Consider the following 20,471-nt stretch of genomic DNA (forward strand, 5'->3'; position numbering starts at 1 on the left):
TTTGTTTTTTTTTCTGTTTATTTTTTTTACCGAGGAAACTTGATTTTCAACGAGATTTCAGCATTTGCATGATTTTTGTTTTCTGAGAAACAGGAAAAATGTTTACCAAAGTGCAGCTAACAAACGCTGTGTTTTACCGAGATTCTTTATACATATTAGCATAGCCACGGCGCGCCAGCATTTCACGAGCTCATCTTCTTGTGTAGTTTTTTTTTTGCAGCATAGAGCGGTTTGCTCAGTTGCTGATGATTCGCATAATCACATAGCATTGTTTTTTTTTTCGTTCAAGTGTAATTTACTTTTTTTTTTTTTAATTAAAAAACGGGAGTTCACTTCATGTTCAAACACTTTTTCGCATTCTTCATAGGAAATCATCTATTTGCCGCATCATCTAAGAACAACCAATTTTTTCATCATTGAGAATCGAATTCACTGGAATGCAAAAATAGCTACTAAGATTGTTGTTTATCACTCTACTCATAATATCAAAAACGATCTCACTATGACCACGCTTCAATTAAAATACCTGGAAAATCGTAATTCACCTCAAAAGTGGGGTGCTCCTTAACCGAATTGACCGGCACATCGACCTTGTCGGGCTTAAGGTAAAGCCGACGTTCCATCTCGGTCACACAAAAAAAAACACAAACATCCGAAATAAGCGTTGTCAATTCTAAGCACGACACACGTAGCGGAACCTTAAATCCGTGGTCAAGAATTCGTTATTTTTCTACGAACCAACAATTCTCGCTTAGGTAAACGACAACAAAATTTGTTTTATTCACTTCAACATAACCCCCCAATCCAAGAAGAGGTCATTCAGAACTTTGGGTGATTCATGGAAATGATTCAACTCGCCCTCCGTCCTCAAAATGAATGTTATTTGTCAACACTATTTCGCTGAAACGCACAACTTTGCCTGGCTTATATTAAGCAACTATACCACATTTCCCTTTCACCATTCACTGTATTCGTGTCAACGAAACTTATGCGTTGAAGAGTATCAACATTACACAGAGACTTACCTTTAACTCTACCAAGTCAGCCCAGTTACCTCATACATCAATGAAGTCCGCAACATGTTTGGTTCGCCTCATTTATTTTCATCTACACGATCGATCAGCATGCGTCACACAAGCAATTAACAAATTATCACTGAAGCAATTGAGCCACACTGATCGGCTTTGAATGCCTGACCTTGAATTCAATCAAGCGGCGAGCACAAAAGGGAACGAACAAAAGCGATACACAGCAGCCGATTTGATGCTGCTTATCCGGGATGAACATTATTATTTTTTCACCGTTTAGCACTGTAAATGACAAATTATTCCACTTTTCGAATCACTTATTTGCGAATACGCAATTAACATCTTCACTTTTTTTCGCTTTTCTCTTATGCACGCAATCCATTTACTGCACTTGAATTGAAACAAATTTCTTTTCCACATGTTTCTATTTTTTTTTCGTAAATATGACTACACAAATTAATTTATTTGTTTTATTTAAACTTTGGATTCTACATCCTCGTCGCCATCTTGTGGTAACGATCATTAAAGATCTAATTAATATATAAGTATTGATACCACGCGCGCTGCGAAGATCGACAAACCATGTTGGCGCACGGCAGGGAAGAGACTGATTCAATCAAACAACACCCGTTGCTAATCGTGTTGCACTCGTGTGCGCGAGGTAGGCGAAGTCGAAACGGACATTAATAAAGGATCTACCACAGTGATAAAAGTGCAAAAAAAGCATTGACTGGAGACAATAAAATGTTTAGTAGCTGTGTTAGCAAATGTATCAATTGTCAAAATAGACTGACTGATTTTGAGTATTGTAGTATTGTTAAGTCAAGTAGGTGTCTTTAACAGAAAAATCTCCAGTCCGAAACTGATTCATCTATTCAGTGAAAGGGTTGTCTTTTTGCACAAGATTCATACGACAAACTAAAAAGCGCATTCTTTCCCATTGAAGTTTCTGGTCATTCTACAGTAAAGTGGTGAATGTTTTTGAACTATTACCGGAACAAATATTGGTGAAAAATCTGAATAAACTTGTAATGGCATTCTCGGAAATAAAAAGCAGAAAATATTTGCCAGAACTCTTGAAGAAGTTCTCGATGGAATTAACGTTACAATAATTGTCTATGCGGCCTTCGAAATATGCTCCTGTATGACCTCCATGACTATTTCTGCATAAATTCATGCAGGATTTTGGCGAAAATCACTGAATATTACTTGTGGAATTTTATCGCTAGCTAAGCTTTTGTCTGAATTTCTGTAGGTATGATATTCTAGTTCCACACGTAGAAAAATTTCCTGATAAAATTCTTTGGCGAATGTTTGGAAGAGAAATCTTCGAAATGATATCTTCCATTCGATTTTCAAAAATTGTCCACTACTTTTTTTTTTCAAAATTTGTCCACTACAGTTTTTTTGGGAACATCGTCAAATACTGTTTTGACTATTTTGTTTTTAACTTTTTGCTTTCCTTTTTGCTGATATTTTTGAAGCTTATTGGAATCGATAGCTATCAACATTTATTATTCCCCAGCTTCCCAGATTTCCAGATACTCCAGTCACTAGCTACTCTGTAAATTCAATAACTTCCACGGAGAATCCGCTCAAAAATAAATGAGAAATTGCACCTCGAACTTTTTTTTTCAAAAACTTCAAATGTGGAGTTGTGGGAGAAATTTAAAATTAAAATGTCATTTTCGTATAAGTCTATTTAGAAATTTGTTCAGTTAAAAATTATATCAGCTTTCACTAAAAAAAATACCAGGAACTTGCACCTATGTTTCCGCATTGAATTCCTCTAGAATCGACTAAAGAGAAGCTGTAGGTGTCAACAACCCTTTTCGTTCTTTGACTTACTATTCAACTAGTTCTGCACAATATCTGCTTGTTAACTATTGTATACACATGCATTTTTCATGATTTTTGATAGAGAAGCTTTTCCTGAAAATGTTTATTATGCGGTAGCCCAAGATTTCCTGAATCAAGATCGGCTCACAATTTTAGGCTGCTAATTATATTTTTGGTTCCCAAAAGTCACTATTTAGTCACTTTTTTGCCATGTGTAAGTCACTATTTTCGTGAACTTGGGGGCTGTCCATAAACCTCGTTGTCATTAGGGGGGGGGGGGGGGTTTCGGCCAATGACCATTTCGTATGGACAAATAAATAAAATTGTATGGACTAATGACCACGCGGGGGGGGGGTCGAAATGGGGGGGGGGGTCCCAAAATAATGACCACGTGGTTTATGGACAGCCCCTTGGTCACTAAACTAACTATTTCAGCCATCTGTCTTTGCTACCAGCCCTGCTATGCAGAGGAAGTCGCTCTGTTAGCGGCAAAACATCCAGAAGTGAGTTCATTTAGGCCAGGGGTTCCCAACCTTTTTGAGGTGGCGACCCCCTTTAAGAATTGTCAAAACATCTGCGGCCCATTGAAAATTTTTATTAAAATATGAATTTACTGAACGAAACCGAGTTTTTTGGGTACAGTGACGTAGCCAGAAATTTACTGTGGGAAAGATTTTCGACTATCAATGATACTTTTTTTTTTTTCTTCGACACTCATATTTTGTAAAAATGGTGTCGTGAACATTCAATTTGAGTCGTAGCTGAAAAATAGCGGCGCAGCCGAAAATTTTTTCTTCTGAAGACGTTTTATATTGAAAATTTGTTCCTCAAATTGTGGCTTTTGGGGATGGTGGTATACAAAATTGAAAATTGGTATAATTTGCACAAAATAGAATAAAAAATTAACAATTTTTTGGTAACATCGCGGCCCCCCTTAACTGGCTTCACGGCCCCCCAGGGGGCCGCGGACCACCGGTTGGGAACCCGTGATTTAAGCGGATCATTCGGAACAACCTACTTTTTCGTTGTGCTTTCATCGACGAAAACGGAGTAGCCCGCGTCCAGGGTCGAACTAAAGCGTGCGCATTTATTCACCGTGATGCAGCTGAACCTGTTATACTTCCTCGTCAGCATCACGTAACGAATTTGATTGTTGCCGACACTCACGAACGATTCAATCACCAGAACCATACGACAATTATCAACGAACTACTTCAACACTATCGTATTCCGCGAATGAAAGCGACATACCATGCTGTTTGGCGAAATTGTCAGTACTGTAAGATTCGACAAGCAAAACCTCAACCACCTGCTATGGCCGATCTTCCTCAGTCACGTCTTATTTATTTATTCAGTTTCGTCAAACAACGTAGACTAGTACATATACATACAGTTTTTGTTTCATTTCTTAAAGCTATAGTACATATTGTTAATAAAATACATATAAGAAAATATATAAATAGTGTATGCTGGTGGATGTGTGTATAATTTGTGCTTTTAAGATATTTTAAGTACTACTACTGATGTTATTTCTTATAGTGTTAAAATATTTCTTTAAATTATGCCGCGACATAGTTAAGTCAATAGTTTCACAGTGTTGATTATAAATGTTCGTGATTTGATTCAAAGGTTCATTTTTGGCATAGTTTGTGCGACTATGGGTAGTTTTAAACAAGTGTCGATTTCGAAATTGCCGTGAGGGTATGTAAAAGTTTAATTTTGATAAGATTTCAGTTGAATCAATTCGCTGCGAAACGATGTCGTTAACAAATAAAACCATTGCAGTTTCACGACGCTGTTTCAGTGTTTGAATATTGATAAGCCTACAGCGCGCTTCATAAGATGGAAGAGGAAATGTCTAATTTTCGAAGAGCATATAATAGAATTGCTTTTGTACTGATTCTATTCGATCGATATGCTTACTTTGAAATGGGGACCAGACAATGTTACAATATTCCAGAATTGACCTAACATAGGCAACATATAATGTTTTTATTGTGTAGGGGTCGTCAAAATTAAAGCTAAAGCGTTTTATGAAGCCAAGCATGTTATTTGCCCTATGTATAATGGTATTGTAGTGGTCATTGAAATTTAGTTTAGAATCTAAGATTACTCCTAAATCCCTAACTCTACTACATTTTTCCCCATACTGATCTCCTAAGGAAATTGATATGTTTGGTGTGTTTCGTTTTCTGCTGAATGATATTAAATTACACTTTTTGATGTTTAATTGTAGTAGGTTTTTCGAACACCATGTGTGGAATATGCGAATTTCATTCTGAAATATGTTGATGTCTTCTTGATTCCTTATTTCCATATATAGTTTCATATCGTCGGCATAAATAAACACTTTTGTTTTCTTCAGGATGAAGGAAATGTCGTTAATGTAAAGAATAAATAAAAGAAGGCCCAGATGGGAACCTTGAGGCACTCCTGAAGTGACTTGAATGGGATGTGATGTTTTTCCTTTGACTTTTATTATTTGTTGGCGGTTTGTAAGGTACGATTCAAGCCATTTAAGAAGTCGGGGTTCTATACCCTTTTTTTGCAATTTGAAGAGTAGCATTGGAATATCAATGCGGTCGAATGCCTTGCTAAAGTCAGTGTAAAGAGCTTCTACGTAATTGCCATTATCCATTGCAGTCAATGAAAAGTTAATGAATTCCAATAAATTTGTAGCGGTTGAGCGCCCTTTATAGAATCCATGTTGCATGTGCGTTATTCTATTCTTAATTTGAGCAAATATATTTTTATTGATTATTGCTTCGAATAATTTAGGAATGCACGAGATAATGGCAATTCCACGGTAATTACGTATGTCAGATTTTTTGCCAGATTTGAAAATAGGTACCAAAAAAAAACTTTTCCATGATTTGGGGAAGATACCTGTTTCGAGAGATTTTTTAAATAGCCAAAATAGTGGCGTGGTGAGCTCCATAGCTAGATTCTTCAAAAATACTGGAGGAAGACCGTCGGGTCCAGCACCTTTAGAAGCATCTAAATTTTTAAGTGCGTTCAAGATTTCGTGTACTGTCAATTCATTGTGAATTATATCCACGGGAAAATCAGGGATATATTCAAAAAAGTCTCGGTCACGGTCATGATCTGAAAAGGTGGTGTAAATTTCTTGGAAAAATGATGCAAATAGGTTGCATATTTCGTCTGGATTGTTGCCTACGTGTTCATCAAGATTCATAGAAGATGGAAAATTGTCAGATTTAAGATTATTTTTTACGTAATTGAAGAAATTCTTAGGGCAAGACTTTATTTCATTTTCAGTTTTGGCATTGTACTCTTCAAATGCGGTATCAATGGCAAAATTTAGTTGATTAGCAATGTCTAAATATTTTTCCAAATTTTCATCGCAATTATTTTTTTTTGTAAATTTTATGCGCTTTCTGTTTGCGATTTTTCAAATTTTTTATTTGTTTATTATACCAGACGGGATATTTAAAATTGACATAAACGTCTTTTTTTCTTTTTAGGGACTTCGTCATGAATAATTTTGAAAATAATGTTGTAAAAAAGATTTACAGCATTTTCGACATTTCCTTCATTCCGTAGTGTTGATTGCTAGTTTATATTGTCTAGTCTACGCTTCATATTGACATAATTAGCTTTTTGATATTCAAAGACTTCTTCGTACTCAAAGTCGTTGGGATTTTGGTGTCCATGAATAAATATTGATAATTCGATTGCTGTGTGAAAAGCTTCATTTTTCCACAAGGGATTCAATGATTCGCTCACGCAAAAATCTTCGTAAATATTAGTGAACAAGAAATCCAAATAACAATTTTGTTGGTTTTTGACATGATTTATTTGATTGAGGCCTAAATTAGCAGTTTTGTCAAAAATAAACTGCAGTGTTTCATTGTCTTGTTTCATTGTTTTTGCCGGCTGTTCGGGTTCGTTCGGAAGTTAACCATCAATGTTAACTTCTTTTCCCAATCAGCCTAGATAGCTGTGTAGTGTCGGTAGCGGTTGTCTCAATTGGCTAAGAATAACACTACGGACCGCCTGATCCAGTGGTAAGAGTCCACTAAACGGGTGACCCCTAATTCATGGTGTTATGCGGCTTTACGCTTACCGTGCCAAGGAATGAATGGTTAGGGGGGTCTAATAAAAACTTAATCACAAACGGAGCCTGTGGAGACTTAGGGCGTCCTCCACAGTATAACGCCCTTACTGCGCTAACCGGAGCAATAGTGCAGCGGACCTTGCGTTTCTCCGAGATAATCAGTTGCCCTTCTTAAGTCTCAAATTTGAGGCTAAATAAGGGCGGGATTATTCAAATGTTGTAAATTAGCTTACATTACTACCTAGATGGGTTCGCTTAATGCGTTTTCGCCATTGGCGTTTTTCAATTGACACCGGATTGGTTTGTCGTTGATGTTTCCCTTTTGTGCTGTGATTGTGAAGTGTGTAATCCTGTCTAGTTTGGGTAGTGGCTACGGCTAGGAAACCTCAGATCAATTTTCAGCGTAAAAAGCGTGCGTGGCCTAAGTGGCTCTACTTCAAAATGCTCATATTCGTAGGGTAACTTCTGTATAGGTTACCTTGTGAACCCAGTTTTGCTTCTTTCATTATAAATGAAGTGTCGTGCCTCGAGCATGCTATATCTTAGAATGACGTTAACAGTATGTTTCAACCTTTCCTTATGGATGCCTTCAAGCAAGCTCTTGTATTCAGCATATTTTCGCTGGTATTTGGCAGTATTGCTACGATGATTACATCATCTGAAGTAGCTCAAACATTAATTTGAGATGCTTCAGTTTGATGGATTACTTAGGTAGTCCAGTTCATGGATAACTTAACATAGAATTGCACCTAACCATTCTCTGCATGAGCAGAATTTGTCATGAGTTGACTGATTGGCATGTGTCAAATAAGGAGTCTCCTTTTGACCTTCTGTGCACTTTTGAGTTTTCCTTCGCAAAATTTGCGTATTCAGACGTCCCTGCTCAACGAACTAGGAAACCTGTACTAATTGGTTGCGATCACATTTTGCTGATAACTCGCTTCCATTGCTACTCCAAGAGAGTTTCATTGTAATTTTGTACTTACAACGCCCTCCATTGTGGTAAACCATAGCTATTGCTTTGAAAGAAGCTTGTCCTCTGCGGTCTGTACGGACTGCAAGAGGTATTCCTGAATGGAACTCTGATCTGTTCAAGTTCAAAATATCTTCGGATAAACCATTCTTTTGTGTAGTTACAAAGCTCTAGCTTCCGCTTGAGAATTATAGCTATATAATCGACTTAGTGGGCCCTAAATAGCTCTGCTTAATTCAAATCTCCAGGAGGAAATGGGGTTTTGTCCTATTTTTCTCCAGAGGGATTTGAGTATTTCAAACATGTTTTGAACTCTTACATTTTTATGGGGTTTTTTCATGGCGTGAAATTACTCCACAGTTTTATCCCGAAAGGGTGCGTGCGTTGTATAAAGATGGAATGAGTTTCAGATTTATCTGGTTACCTCGTTCTTTCTGAAATGCTTGAGACGCGTTGTCGATTATCACATCTGTGATGTTCGTCTGGCTGGCATGCCTATTCATGTGAGCTCACATGCCTCCCAATTTGGGATGTCCACAGTGAATCTTTTACACAAAGTTGTATTCGTTTTCAAGAAAGTACTCGCTCAAACGTAGTTTTTGCTTGGGTGATTTCTTGAATATTGAGGATGCTTTCGATGCCGTGTCTTTCAATGTCATATTGAAAGTCGCATGACGTCACAAGCTACCTCCAATGAGCTATAGGCTCTCTTTACGCTTATGCGTTTTACAGTGTCCTTTTCAGGGCACTGATTAAATCCGGTGTGGTATGAGCTATGAGCTCTCGTTGCGCTTATGCGTTCATTCCCTTTTCAAGGGTACCCCTTCCTATTTCATCACTTTTCCCTTTCCTAATCCCATTCCATCCCTTGCCCCATTCTCCCTCAGGTAAATGATGAAATAGGCTTATATGTATGGCGATGGCACAAATGTTCCAAATGGAGGATAACGTGCCTCTGGAGCCGGCCTTCTGATACCTAGTTTATATTGTCTAGTCTACGCTTCATATTGACATAGTTAGCTTTTTGATATTCAAAGACTTCTTCGTACTCAAAGTCGTTGGGATTTTGGTGTCCATGAATAAATATTGATAATTCGATTGCTGTGTGAAAAGCTTCATTTTTCCACAAGGGATTCAATGATTCGCTCACGCAAAAATCTTCGTAAATATTAGTGAACAAGAAATCCAAATAACAATTTTGTTGGTTTTTGACATGATTTATTTGATTGAGGCCTAAATTAGCAGTATTGTCAAAAATAAACTGCAGTGTTTCATTGTCTCCAACGACTGGGAGTAAGATACATTCATTTTCAGAGTCCTGAATGAAGTCTGCTTGGCGTTGGTTAAAGTCACCATAGATGTGAACTTTAACCTCGGGAGGAAATTGCGATAAAATTTGTTCAGCTGATTGAAAAAAAATATCGTAAGTAGTTTTATGAGCGTGATCTGGGGGAAAGTATACGAAGACAAACACGTGAGTTTCGCCAGAAATGCAAGATTTCACCCAAACATGCTCAAAGTCTTCGCATTTAGGTGCTGAAATAATTTCCGAATTGAAATTATTCGAAATTGCAATTAATACTCCTCCACCAGACTTCTTTTGGGACTCCAGAAAATTTCTGTCTTCTCTGAAAACGTTAAATGCACTTCCAAAAACTTCTTCACTTCGTATGCTTTCATCCCAGCTAGTTTCAGTTGCTAGAATAGCCGAAAAGGAAGAGCTTAAAATGTTTTTATAAATTTCCTTCATTTTGGCTGGGCTTTTCATACGATTGAAATTTTGACAATAGATCAGAATTTCAGTCGCATTCTGTTGTGAAGACGGATAAGTATTTGGAAGATTAGTCATACTTACAATACTATTCTGCTTAGAAATATTTTTGTCGTCAATTGCAGCTACTTCATCGAAGTCTGTCAGCGGCGTTGAAAATTTATTGGTTGAGAAAATGTATGAGCCGCGTCCCTTGCGTTTTGAAGACGTTGAATGCGTTCACTAGAAAGGAACGCTCGATGAGACTGCAGGTCTGCCATGGCGTCGTCCCGTGGAATGCCGAGCTCTTCGTGAACGCTCAGGAAAACCTCGCGCAGGTGAAAAATGTCCGCTGGTAAGCCTTCGGCCGCTAGCATTACAGCTGCACTGGTTTTGGTGATTCCGCGAATACATACTGAAGGTGGTTGGTCGTGTAAATATGATAGATATGTGCGCACAAGATCCATAATTTTGGGATCCCGGAGTCGTGCTTTCAAGAAGCGCTGGTCACCGGCTGCAGATTGTTCAGTAAGTCGAACTATTGGCGGACGCATTGGGTCCAATTGTTGCTGTTGTTATTGTTGTTGTTGTTGTTGTTGTAGTGGTGGCGTCGCAGCTCGATGTTGCCATTGCTGTTGCTGTTCGTGCAGTGATGATGATGCACTTTGGTGTATTTCTGTTGGCGCGGTGTCGGTAGGCTGCCTAAGCGTTTCGGCTCGGTATGGATTAATGGTTTCTCCCTTCTTGAAATCGATGAATTTGGGAACGGAGAGGGCTGCGATGGGGTGGTCTGTGTTGGAGGGTGGCTTAGAAAATTGAACCTTGGCATTGGCTAGAAGCTGTTTGTCAGATCCAATACGTTTGCCGTTGACACATTCTACGGGCCCCGTATCATCAATACTCATTTTTCAAAGTTGAAAATTGGCATATTTCACATTTTTATAACATTCTACATTACTCTTGTCGTCCAAATATGCATTCAACATGATATTAATGTAACAATAAATATTTATTGAACGACGGTTAAGATTAACAATAAAATTGTGATTTTAAGGCATTTAGGGCCGATTTCTTCACCTACCCGGCTTAACGACGTAAGCCTGGTTTATCTTAAACCACATTTAAAGTTAAGCCGAAGTTTTAAGCCAGGTTTAAATATTTGCATTTCTTCATACCGGCTTAGCAAATGAAGGCGATGGCTTACGCTAAGCCAAGCTTAACGAATTTTCCCATATCATTCCAGTGACTTTCCAATGGAAACGTCATTTTAAGCCGCCGATATTTTGAAATGCCCGTTATATGCAGTATGGAGTAACAACAACAAAACATCCGCTGAAATTCGAGCAGGAAAAGTGAAATCGCTCGGTAAATTTTTCGGATGCAGAAGGAAATTAATAATGATGAACTACCTAGACTGTTGATATTTTACCCAACGCTAGTATCGAAGATCTTCGATTTAGTAACTACTTCATATGATCGTTCCACAACATGTGGTGTTCGAATTTGCCTGTCATTGTACAAAGTTGGAGTGCCACATTGCAGAAAAGGCGTTGCAATGTTGCTTTATGTTTTGATATCCAGAATTGCCTTCGAATAAATAATCTCCATTATCGCCTTGTTAACCTTAGTAAGGTCTTGGGGTCTTTTTTGACCTTTTCCGAATTTCAATTCGCTAGAGCTTTTGTTTCGAAAGGCCTAGAAATCTGAAATTTTCAGACAATTAATTTTTTGTGGAAAACTATCGTTTCCATTCATCCAAAACATTGGACGACCCCTAGGGGAGCTCCCATAAAAAAAGTTACAAATAAGACCCTGGGGTCATTTTTGACCCCAAACTTTGAACGGCTCTCAAAAATCAGTGGCTGGGCCGATTTTGATTTTCTTTGGCCCAAATGAAAGCCACACATGTCTAGTTTTCAAAACCCCCGGAGAGTTCCGGATTTGGTCACTGTGGCCACCGGGAACCTGCTTCAACTGAAAAATGCCGCTTTAGAGACCCTAACTTTGGCAAGCTATAACTTTGCAACCAAACAAGTAATCAGGACTGTTCAAGAATCGTTGGAAAGGTATTCACGTGGACTTTGATTAAAGACATTAATATTGACTAATTCCTAAGAACCGGTTCCGGAAATCCGGAACATCCGGAAAGTAATGTTTTTCACGATAATGTGCTAGAAAGCACATTCATATTATTTACAGGATAGAAGTTTTTGCATCAAACTTCTTTAGGCCATAATACAATCTGTCGAAAACTATTTCTGTATGTTTCTGGTTATGTCCCGTCCTTCTGGAACCGGTTCCAGGGATCCCACAAGATGGCCAACGAGTTGACTGTAACGAAATTTAACGGTTTTCCGCGCTAAACACATCTGCGTTGGTTAACTCATGATGAAATCTCAATAATTTTACATGCTCCATATTGTTGTGATATGTAAAAATATTGTTGGACATTGTGGTCTTATGTGGCCACCGGAGTGACCACCGGAGAAACCCGTATTGAGGGACTTCCATGTTTTTGCAACAAAGATAGGCATTCGACGGCTCTAACTTCATGATTTTTCATGGCCATGTGGCTTCTGGCGTTAAATAGAAGAATTGACCATTCTGGTCTGTTTTGGCCACCGGAGTGACCACCGGAGAAATCCGTATTGAGGGAGTTTCATGTTTTTGCAACAAAGATAGGCATTCGACGGCTCTAACTTCATGATTTTTCATGGCCATGTGGCTTCTGGCGTTAAATAGAAGAATTGACCATTCTGGTCCGTTTTGGCCACCGGAGTGACCACCGGAGAAATCCGTATTGAGGGAGTTTCATGTTTTTGCAACAAAGATAGGCATTCGACGGCTCTAACTTCATGATTTTTCATGGCCATGTGGCTTCTGGCATTGAAAAGAAGAATTGACCACAATAGTCTGTTTTGGCCACCGGAGTGACCACCGGAGAAACCCGTATTGAGGGAGTTTCATGTTTTTGCAACAAAGGTAGGCATTCAACGGCTCTAACTTCATGTTTTTTCATGGTCATGTGGCTTCTGGCATTGAAAAGAAGAATTGACCACAATAGTCTGTTTTGGCTACCGGAGTGACCACCGGAGAAACCCGTATTGAGGGAGTTTCATGTTTTTGCAACAAAGGTAGGCATTCTACGGCTCTAACTTCATGTTTTTTCATGGCCATGTGGCTTCTGGCATTGAAAAGAAGAATTGACCACAATAGTCTGTTTTGGCTACCGGAGTGACCACCGGAGAAACCCGTATTGAGGGAGTTTCATGTTTTTGCAACAAAGATAGGCATTCGACGGTTCTAACTTCATGATTTTTCATGGCCATGTGGCTTCTGGCATTGAAAAGAAGAATTGACCACAATAGTCTGTTTTGGCCACCGGAGTGACCACCGGAGAAATCCGTATTGAGGGAGTTTCATGTTTTTGCAACAAAGATAGGCATTCGACGGTTCTAACTTCAAGAGTTTTCATGGCCATGTAGGTTCTGGCATTGAAAAGAAGAATTAACCATTCTGGTCTGTTTTGGCCACCGGAGTGACCACCGGAGAAACCCGTATTGAGGGAGTTTCATGTTTTTGCAACAAAGGTAGGCATTCTACGGCTCTAACTTCATGTTTTTTCATGGCCATGTGGCTTCTGGCATTGAAAAGAAGAATTGACCACAATAGTCTGTTTTGGCCACCGGAGTGACCACCGGAGAAACCCGTATTGAGGGACTTCCATGTTTTTGCAACAAAGATATGCATTCGACGGCTCTAACTTCATGATTTTTCATGTCCATGAGGCTTCTGGCATCAAATAGAAGGATTGACCATTCTGGTCTGTTTTGGCCACCGGAGTGACCACCGGAGAAATCCGTATTGAGGGAGTTTCATGTTTTTGCAACAAAGATAGGCATTCGACGGCTCTAACTTCATGATTTTTCATGGCCATGTGGCTTCTGGCATTAAATAGAAGAATTGACCACAATAGTCTGTTTTGGCCACCGGAGTGACCACCGGAGAAATCCGTATTGAGGGAGTTTCATGTTTTTGCAACAAAGATAGGCATTCGACGGTTCTAACTTCAAGAGTTTTCATGGCCATGTAGGTTTTGGCATTGAAAAGAAGAATTAACCATTCTGGTCTGTCTTGGCCACCGGAGTGACCACCAGAGAAACCCGTATTGAGGGAGTTTCATGTTTTTGCAACAAAGGTAAGCATTCAACGGCTCTAACTTCATGTTTTTTCATGGCCATGTGGCTTCTGGCATTGAAAAGAAGAATTGACCACAATAGTCTGTTGTGGCCACCGGAGTGACCACTGGAGAAACCCGTATTGAGGGACTTCCATGTTTTGCAATAAAGATAGGCATTCGACGGCTTTAACTTCATGATTTTTCATGGCCATGTGGCTTCTGGCATTAAAAAGAAGAATTGACCATTCTGGTCCGTTTTGGCCACCGGAGTGACCACCGGAAAAAATCGCATTGAGGGACTTCCATGTTTTTGCAACAAAGATGGGCATTCGACGGCTATAACTTCATGATTGTGTACTATTTTGACTATTCTGGTCTGCTTTGGCCATCGGAGTGACCACCTGGAGAAACACATACTAGGGAACTCCTATGTTTATTTTTAAACGCTCATATTATCTAGATTTATCACCAGAAGCAGTCTTTCGATGGCTCAATTTTCATGCTTCGACACGCGACATATTATCTTTATGCTCAGTTGTTATTCTTATTGTTCAACAAGGTTATTCTGTAGTAGAGGCAATTCATGTTAAAATATACTGCGATTCTTGTAGTCTGATACTGCACTGTCAATGGTTCTGTCAATTCATGTTAAAATATACTGCGATTCTTGTAGTCTGATACTGCACTGTCAATGGTAATATAGTTAGTTCGAGAATTCGGTTCACAAACAAACCTTTCATCGTATATTTTGGTTAACACCACTTAACGTTTTGGTCGTCTATGTTCACTGTTCTTGAAAATCACATCGTTTCTTTTCATTATCATTTTAGATATGTCCACATTATTTGTTAGTACTTGATATGCTTTCTCCTTTCTTGCTGGCTCTATTTTCTTATACTTACGTGAAGTCAGCTTTTTCAGAATAAAAAGTTGTCTTAGTTGGTAGGAGAAGGGCTTTCTTGAGGAAGACAAACAATGTTTCAATTGAATTAGGGAATTATCAAGTTCTGCAATCGAGGAATTCAGTCACAAATATTATCCATTTAGTGAGTTTTATGAACATTTCGCAATTCTTTAATTTTTAATTAAATTAATTCGTCTAGTAGTTTCAACTGGCATACTCTTAAAAGTTCCACGGAGGATTCCTTTCGAGTCCGACTGACATCAAGGTATACACTTAATAAAATGTGCATGCTGCCCAGGGGCATAATTGCAAACCAAGTATCTCATCAATGAAGAATACAGTCTCTCCAAGATTGCAGAATTTTGAGCTCAAGCCTTCGAATGCCTATCTCTGTTGCAAAAACATGAAACTCCCTCAATACGGGTTTCTCCGGTGGTCACTCCGGTGGCCAAAACAGACCAGAATGGTTAATTCTTCTTTTCAATGCCAGAACCCACATGGCCATGAAAAATCATGAAGTTAGAACCGTCGAATGCCTATCTTTGTTGCAAAAACATGAAACTCCCTCAATACGGATTTCTCCGGTGGTCACTCCGGTGGCCAAAACAGACCAGAATGGTCAATTCTTCTATTTAATGCCAGAAGCCACATGGCCATGAAAAATCATGAAGTTAGAGCCGTCGAATGCCTATCTTTGTTGCAAAAACATGGAAGTCCCTTAATACGGGTTTCTCCGGTGGTCACTCCGGTGGCCACATAAGACCACAATGTCCAACAATATATATTTTACATATCACAACAATATGGAGCATGTAAAATTATTGAGATTTCATCATGAGTTAACCAACGCAGATGTGTTTGGCGCGGAAAACCGTTCAATTTCGTTACAGTCAACTCGTTGGCCATCTTGTGGGATCCCTGGAACCGGTTCCAGAAGGACGGGACATAACCAGAAACATACAGAAATAGTTCTCGACAGATTGTATTATGGCCTAAAGAAGTTTGATGCAAAAACTTCTATCCTGTAAATAATATGAATGTGCTTTCTAGCACATTATCGTGAAAAACATTACTTTCCGGATGTTCCGGATTTCCGGAACCGGTTCTTAAGAATTAGTCAATATTAACGTCTTTAATCAAAGTCCACGTGAATACCTTTCCAACGATTCTTGAACGGTCCTGATTACTTGTTTGGTTGCAAAGTTATAGCTTGCCAAAGTTAGGGTCTCTAAAGCGGCATTTTTCAGTTGAAGCAGGTTCCCGGTGGCCACAGTGACCAAATCCGGAACTCTCCGAGGGGTTTGAAAACTAGACATGTGTGGCTTTCATTTGGGTCAAAGAAAATCAAAATCGGCCCAGCCACTGATTTTTGAGAGCCGTTCAAAGTTTGGGGTCAAAAATGACCCCAGGGTCTTATTTGTAACTTTTTTTTAGGGACTAAGGAAGGTTAAAGTTGCATTTTGAAAATGACTTTTTGAAAGTGTGTTGGTCGTGTGATGCTTCAGAGTCTAGACCATTTTGAAGAAATTTCCTCTAAGATTCCTCCAGGAGTTTGCCTTGGGATTCCTCCAGGAACACCTCCAGGGGCTCCTTCAGGAATTTTACAAGGACTTTCTCTAAGGGGTCCCTGCAGGAATTTCTCCAGAAAGTTATCTACGATTCCTACAGGAATTCCAGCATGAATTTTTTTCCAGGGATTCCTCAGGAATTATTCCAGGGATTCCTAGAGGAATTTCTCCAAGAATTCATCGAGGAATTCCTTCATGTTTTTCTCCAGGTATTCGTCTAAGATTTTTCCAGAGATTACTTCAAGTTCCTCCAGGATTTCCTCTAGAAACTTTCCAGGATTTTTTCCAGGGATTTCCCCAGAGATTCTTCCACAAGATCCTTCAGCAATGCATCCAGGGATTTCTCCAGTAGTTCCTCTGAGATCCCTCCAGGAATTTCTCCAGGAACACCTTCAGGGGTTCCTGCAGGAATATTTCCTAGACTTTCTTTAGGAGATCCCTTTGGGAATTCATCTAGGAATTTATCTGCGATTCCTACAAGAGTTCCTCCAGGAATTTCTCCGAGGATTCCTCCAGGAATTTATCCAGGAATACCTCCAAGGATCCCTCGAGGAATTTCTTCAGGTTTTTGTCCAGGAACTCCTATGAGATTTTACCAGAGATTCCTTCAAGAATACCTTCAGAGTTTCTTCTAGCAACTCTTTCAGGAATTCCTTTAGGATTTTTAAAGGATTCTTTCAGAGTTTCTTCCACTAGATCATCCAGGAATTTCTTCTGGAATTCCTCTGAGATTCCTCCCAGAATTCCTCAAGGAATTTGCCCAAGGATTCCTCTAGGCACACCTCCAGGGGTTCCTTCAGAAATTCTTCCTGAATTTGTTTAAGAAATCCCTTCGGGAATTCTTCCAGGAATTTATTTGCGATTCCTACACATTTTTTCCAGAAGTTCTTGCAGGAATTTCTTTCGGGGATTTCCTCCATGGATTTCTCCAGAAATTTCTTCAGGGATTACTCCGAGATACCTCCAGGATTTTTCCAGGGATTCCTCCAGAGATTCTTCCACAAGATCATCCAGGAATACATCAAGAGATTTTTCCAGGAACATCCTCAGAGGCTTTTTCATGAATTCATCCAGGACTTTCTTTGAGGGATCCGGGAATTGCTGCAGGAATTTATCTGTGATTCCTCCAGGAATTCCTCTGTAACGAGTTGCAAAACATTTTTGCAGTCAAAAACAAATCACTAGAATATGATCATTTCTATCAGTACCATCGTGCTTATGAATCATATTGCAATTTTTTGGTATAGTATGAAAAACTAGTCCGTTGTGATACGGCAAGTATAAATCAAATTTCATAGTGCTGAGTTGCGAAAAGATATTTAAAATCCGCTTGCGTCATTTTAAGGTAGTGGAACTTATGTATTTTCGGCAGTTTGTTTTCGTCGTCATGAAAGGTTTTTTGAAACCTATTGAACTCAAAGTTGGCCACAAATCCTTCCAAATTAAGCTGAATGATATGGCAATGTTTCAGGCATTTTGGCCAACGAAAAACTCCCACGACAAAGAGAACAAACCTGCCGATAATAGCCATCGTCACCCTATTAGGTATTCAAAATAAGTCATGTTTAGAAGTACACCACGAATAATACTTTTTATATTTAGAATTATGAGTCAAAATGTTGAATATTCGATTGACTAAACGTGATTTGAACTAAGTTTTTGTAAGAAATCAGTGTATAAAAAGTTATTAGAAGAATTTTGTTTTGAGTGTAATTTGTTGGTTAAAAAAATAATATCTCTTGAACCATAACATTGTTCATTGTGACCTGACATTATGGAAAGGACTGGCTTAAAATAAATAGAAACTTCAATGCAAATGTGCTTTCGATTTCCAAATCAGGATGACAAATTTGCAAACACGGTGCCTTTATGAAGACTTTCAATCTAATGTAAAAACTTGATTGTCCCAAAAACCGATGTTGAATATTTTATATTGACGACGTGCTGGATGTAGATTATCATTTTCTATATGATCGCCTCCATCCGTATTCAAAAGTTTTACAATTGTATCGTTCCTAAGTGTACATGTTTCATTAAAAATATTTTCTGCTGTTTTAAAAATGTATCCATGAAGCAGGTGAAGAAACCCAAACTCTGCAATTTGCGGCTTGGGCCTGGCTTAGCGCTGCTAAGCCACCTCAGAGCACCGCTTAAAATAAGCCACACTTAACGTAAACCGTAGCTTTATTAAACCGGGTTTAGTGGTTAAGCCGAGGTGAAGAAATCGAAAAAAAGTTAAGCCTGGCTTAAAATTTTGCTAAGCCTGGTTTAAAATTTAAGCCCGGGTGAAGAAATCGGCCTTTAGCCATACTATTCATCAAAGCTGTCGTGTTTTAAACACTAACGCACTGATTTTACAAAAGTCTTCCATGATTAACAGATAAATGTATGTAGATTTTTTAGCATACAAAGAGTTTCAATTATAATACTTTACAACTCTGAGGTATGGCTTGTCAAAGTATAATTTCTATGATATCAGAACCAAACAGACGAAACACTGACAAAACTACCATCTCATATATCTCAAAGTATTGATAACTTCGAGAGTTGGTGTTCTCAGCAAAGTTGTTAGGTTGGTCATGGCACAAATTTCCCAAATGGAGGAAAACGTGCTTCTGGAGTCGACCTACTGATAGGTTGGTCAAAGACTTACAGTTGATGGATAGTTTGGTTTAAAGTTCCACCAAAAAGCGGCGCTAGAGAACTTACAAATTTTATGTTTCATATATCTTATACTTAGTAAGATGGTTTCTTCGGCAAAATTGTTTGGTAAGTCAAGGACTTGCAGTGGATTTACCATAAGATGCGAGATTTCGCTACTAGAAGACGCTAGTTTCCATTTTGCTAAAGCTGGCGAATGATTATAATTTCTTAAAAAGTATTTTACAAGCTGGATTTTTTTTTACTTGGATCCAAGATTTAAAAGTTAATAGAACGACAGTCAAAAAAGATGTATTCTACTTGAAACGCTCCATCTTCGTGTAGAGCAAACCAATCAAGTCTAAATGTGAAAGGATTTGAAATCATACGGCCCATCAATTGAAAATTCTTGACCAGCCAAACAACTTTGTCGAGGACACCAACTGTCTAAATAATAAGGATCTTGAAAAATACAGAGATGGAAATTATGTCAGTGTACCGTCTATCTTTGATATCACAATAATCACCGACTCATACATATCAGGACCCTGAATACTTAGAGAGTTGTTAACCTTTTCAAGGAACTTCAGTTTAAAAGTCGTTTGGTTTAAGGTTCTATTTGCCTAGTGGTAGTTGATATTTTGAAAAATCATGCACATTATATTTATTCAGAAAAGAAAAGTTGTAGCTTTTTAAAAATGCCCAAAAATTTTCAAATTTGGCTGCTAGTCAGAACTTGTAGGAAACTTTTTGAGAAATTATAATCATTTGCAAACTATATTAAACTTTTGATAAGCATCGTGAAATCTCACGTCCAATGGTAAGTCAACTATAAGTGTTTGACTTATCAAACTACTTTGGCAAAGACATCAACTCTCTAAGTAATTAAGATTGCTTTATAACTGTTAGGTCTATTTGTCTCTGAGATCATAGAAGTTGATCTCAGGGCTCTAAGTGGTATGCAATTCCTCTGGTATGCCTTTGGTTCAATAAATTCTCGTACACATCTTACAGCGTTTTTACTTGAATTGATGACATTGCATAGATTATTTAAAAAATACTTATCTTGACGGCTTGATGAGTTCTATGCTGAAAAATCTAAATATCTGGCGGTGCGAAGTAATGGATCTTAGCGGTCTAGTCCTCTCTCTCTCTCTCTCCTCTTCTTGGCGCAACGTCCTCACTGGGACAAAGCCTGCTTCTCAGCTTAGTGTTCAATGAGCACTTCCACAGTTTTTAACTGAGAGCTTCCTCTGCCAATGACCATTTTGCATGTGTATATCGTGTGGCAGGCACGAAGATACTCTATGCCCAAGGAAGTCAAGGAAATTTCCTTTACGAAAAGATCCTGGACCGACCGGGAATCGAACCCGTCAACCCGTCACCTAATCATTTTCTGTTGGGTTCATCAAATGGCTTACGGTCATGGACGCAGTTCGATGATAGCTCAGTGGTACTGAGGAACTGCAATGCACAGTCGTAAATTATGGCGGACGTGTTTTGGAAAAGAT

At 38.7% G+C, this 20,471-nt stretch overlaps 1 protein-coding gene across 1 annotated transcript in view; it reads right to left on the reverse strand.

Moving 5' to 3' along the window:
* Nucleotides 1-10,206: 10,206 nt before the first annotated feature.
* LOC115268944 (mitochondrial pyruvate carrier 2) overlaps nucleotides 10,207-20,471 on the reverse strand; it is a 66,556-nt gene continuing 56,291 nt past the window's right edge. Inside the window, exon 4 of the mRNA XM_062857775.1 lies at nucleotides 10,207-10,458. Within this exon, the coding sequence (XP_062713759.1) occupies nucleotides 10,207-10,458 (252 nt within the window). The remainder of the gene's footprint in view (nucleotides 10,459-20,471) is intronic.

This window comes from Aedes albopictus, chromosome 3 (assembly GCF_035046485.1).
Source record: "Aedes albopictus strain Foshan chromosome 3, AalbF5, whole genome shotgun sequence".
Lineage (NCBI taxonomy): Eukaryota > Metazoa > Arthropoda > Insecta > Diptera > Culicidae > Aedes > Aedes albopictus.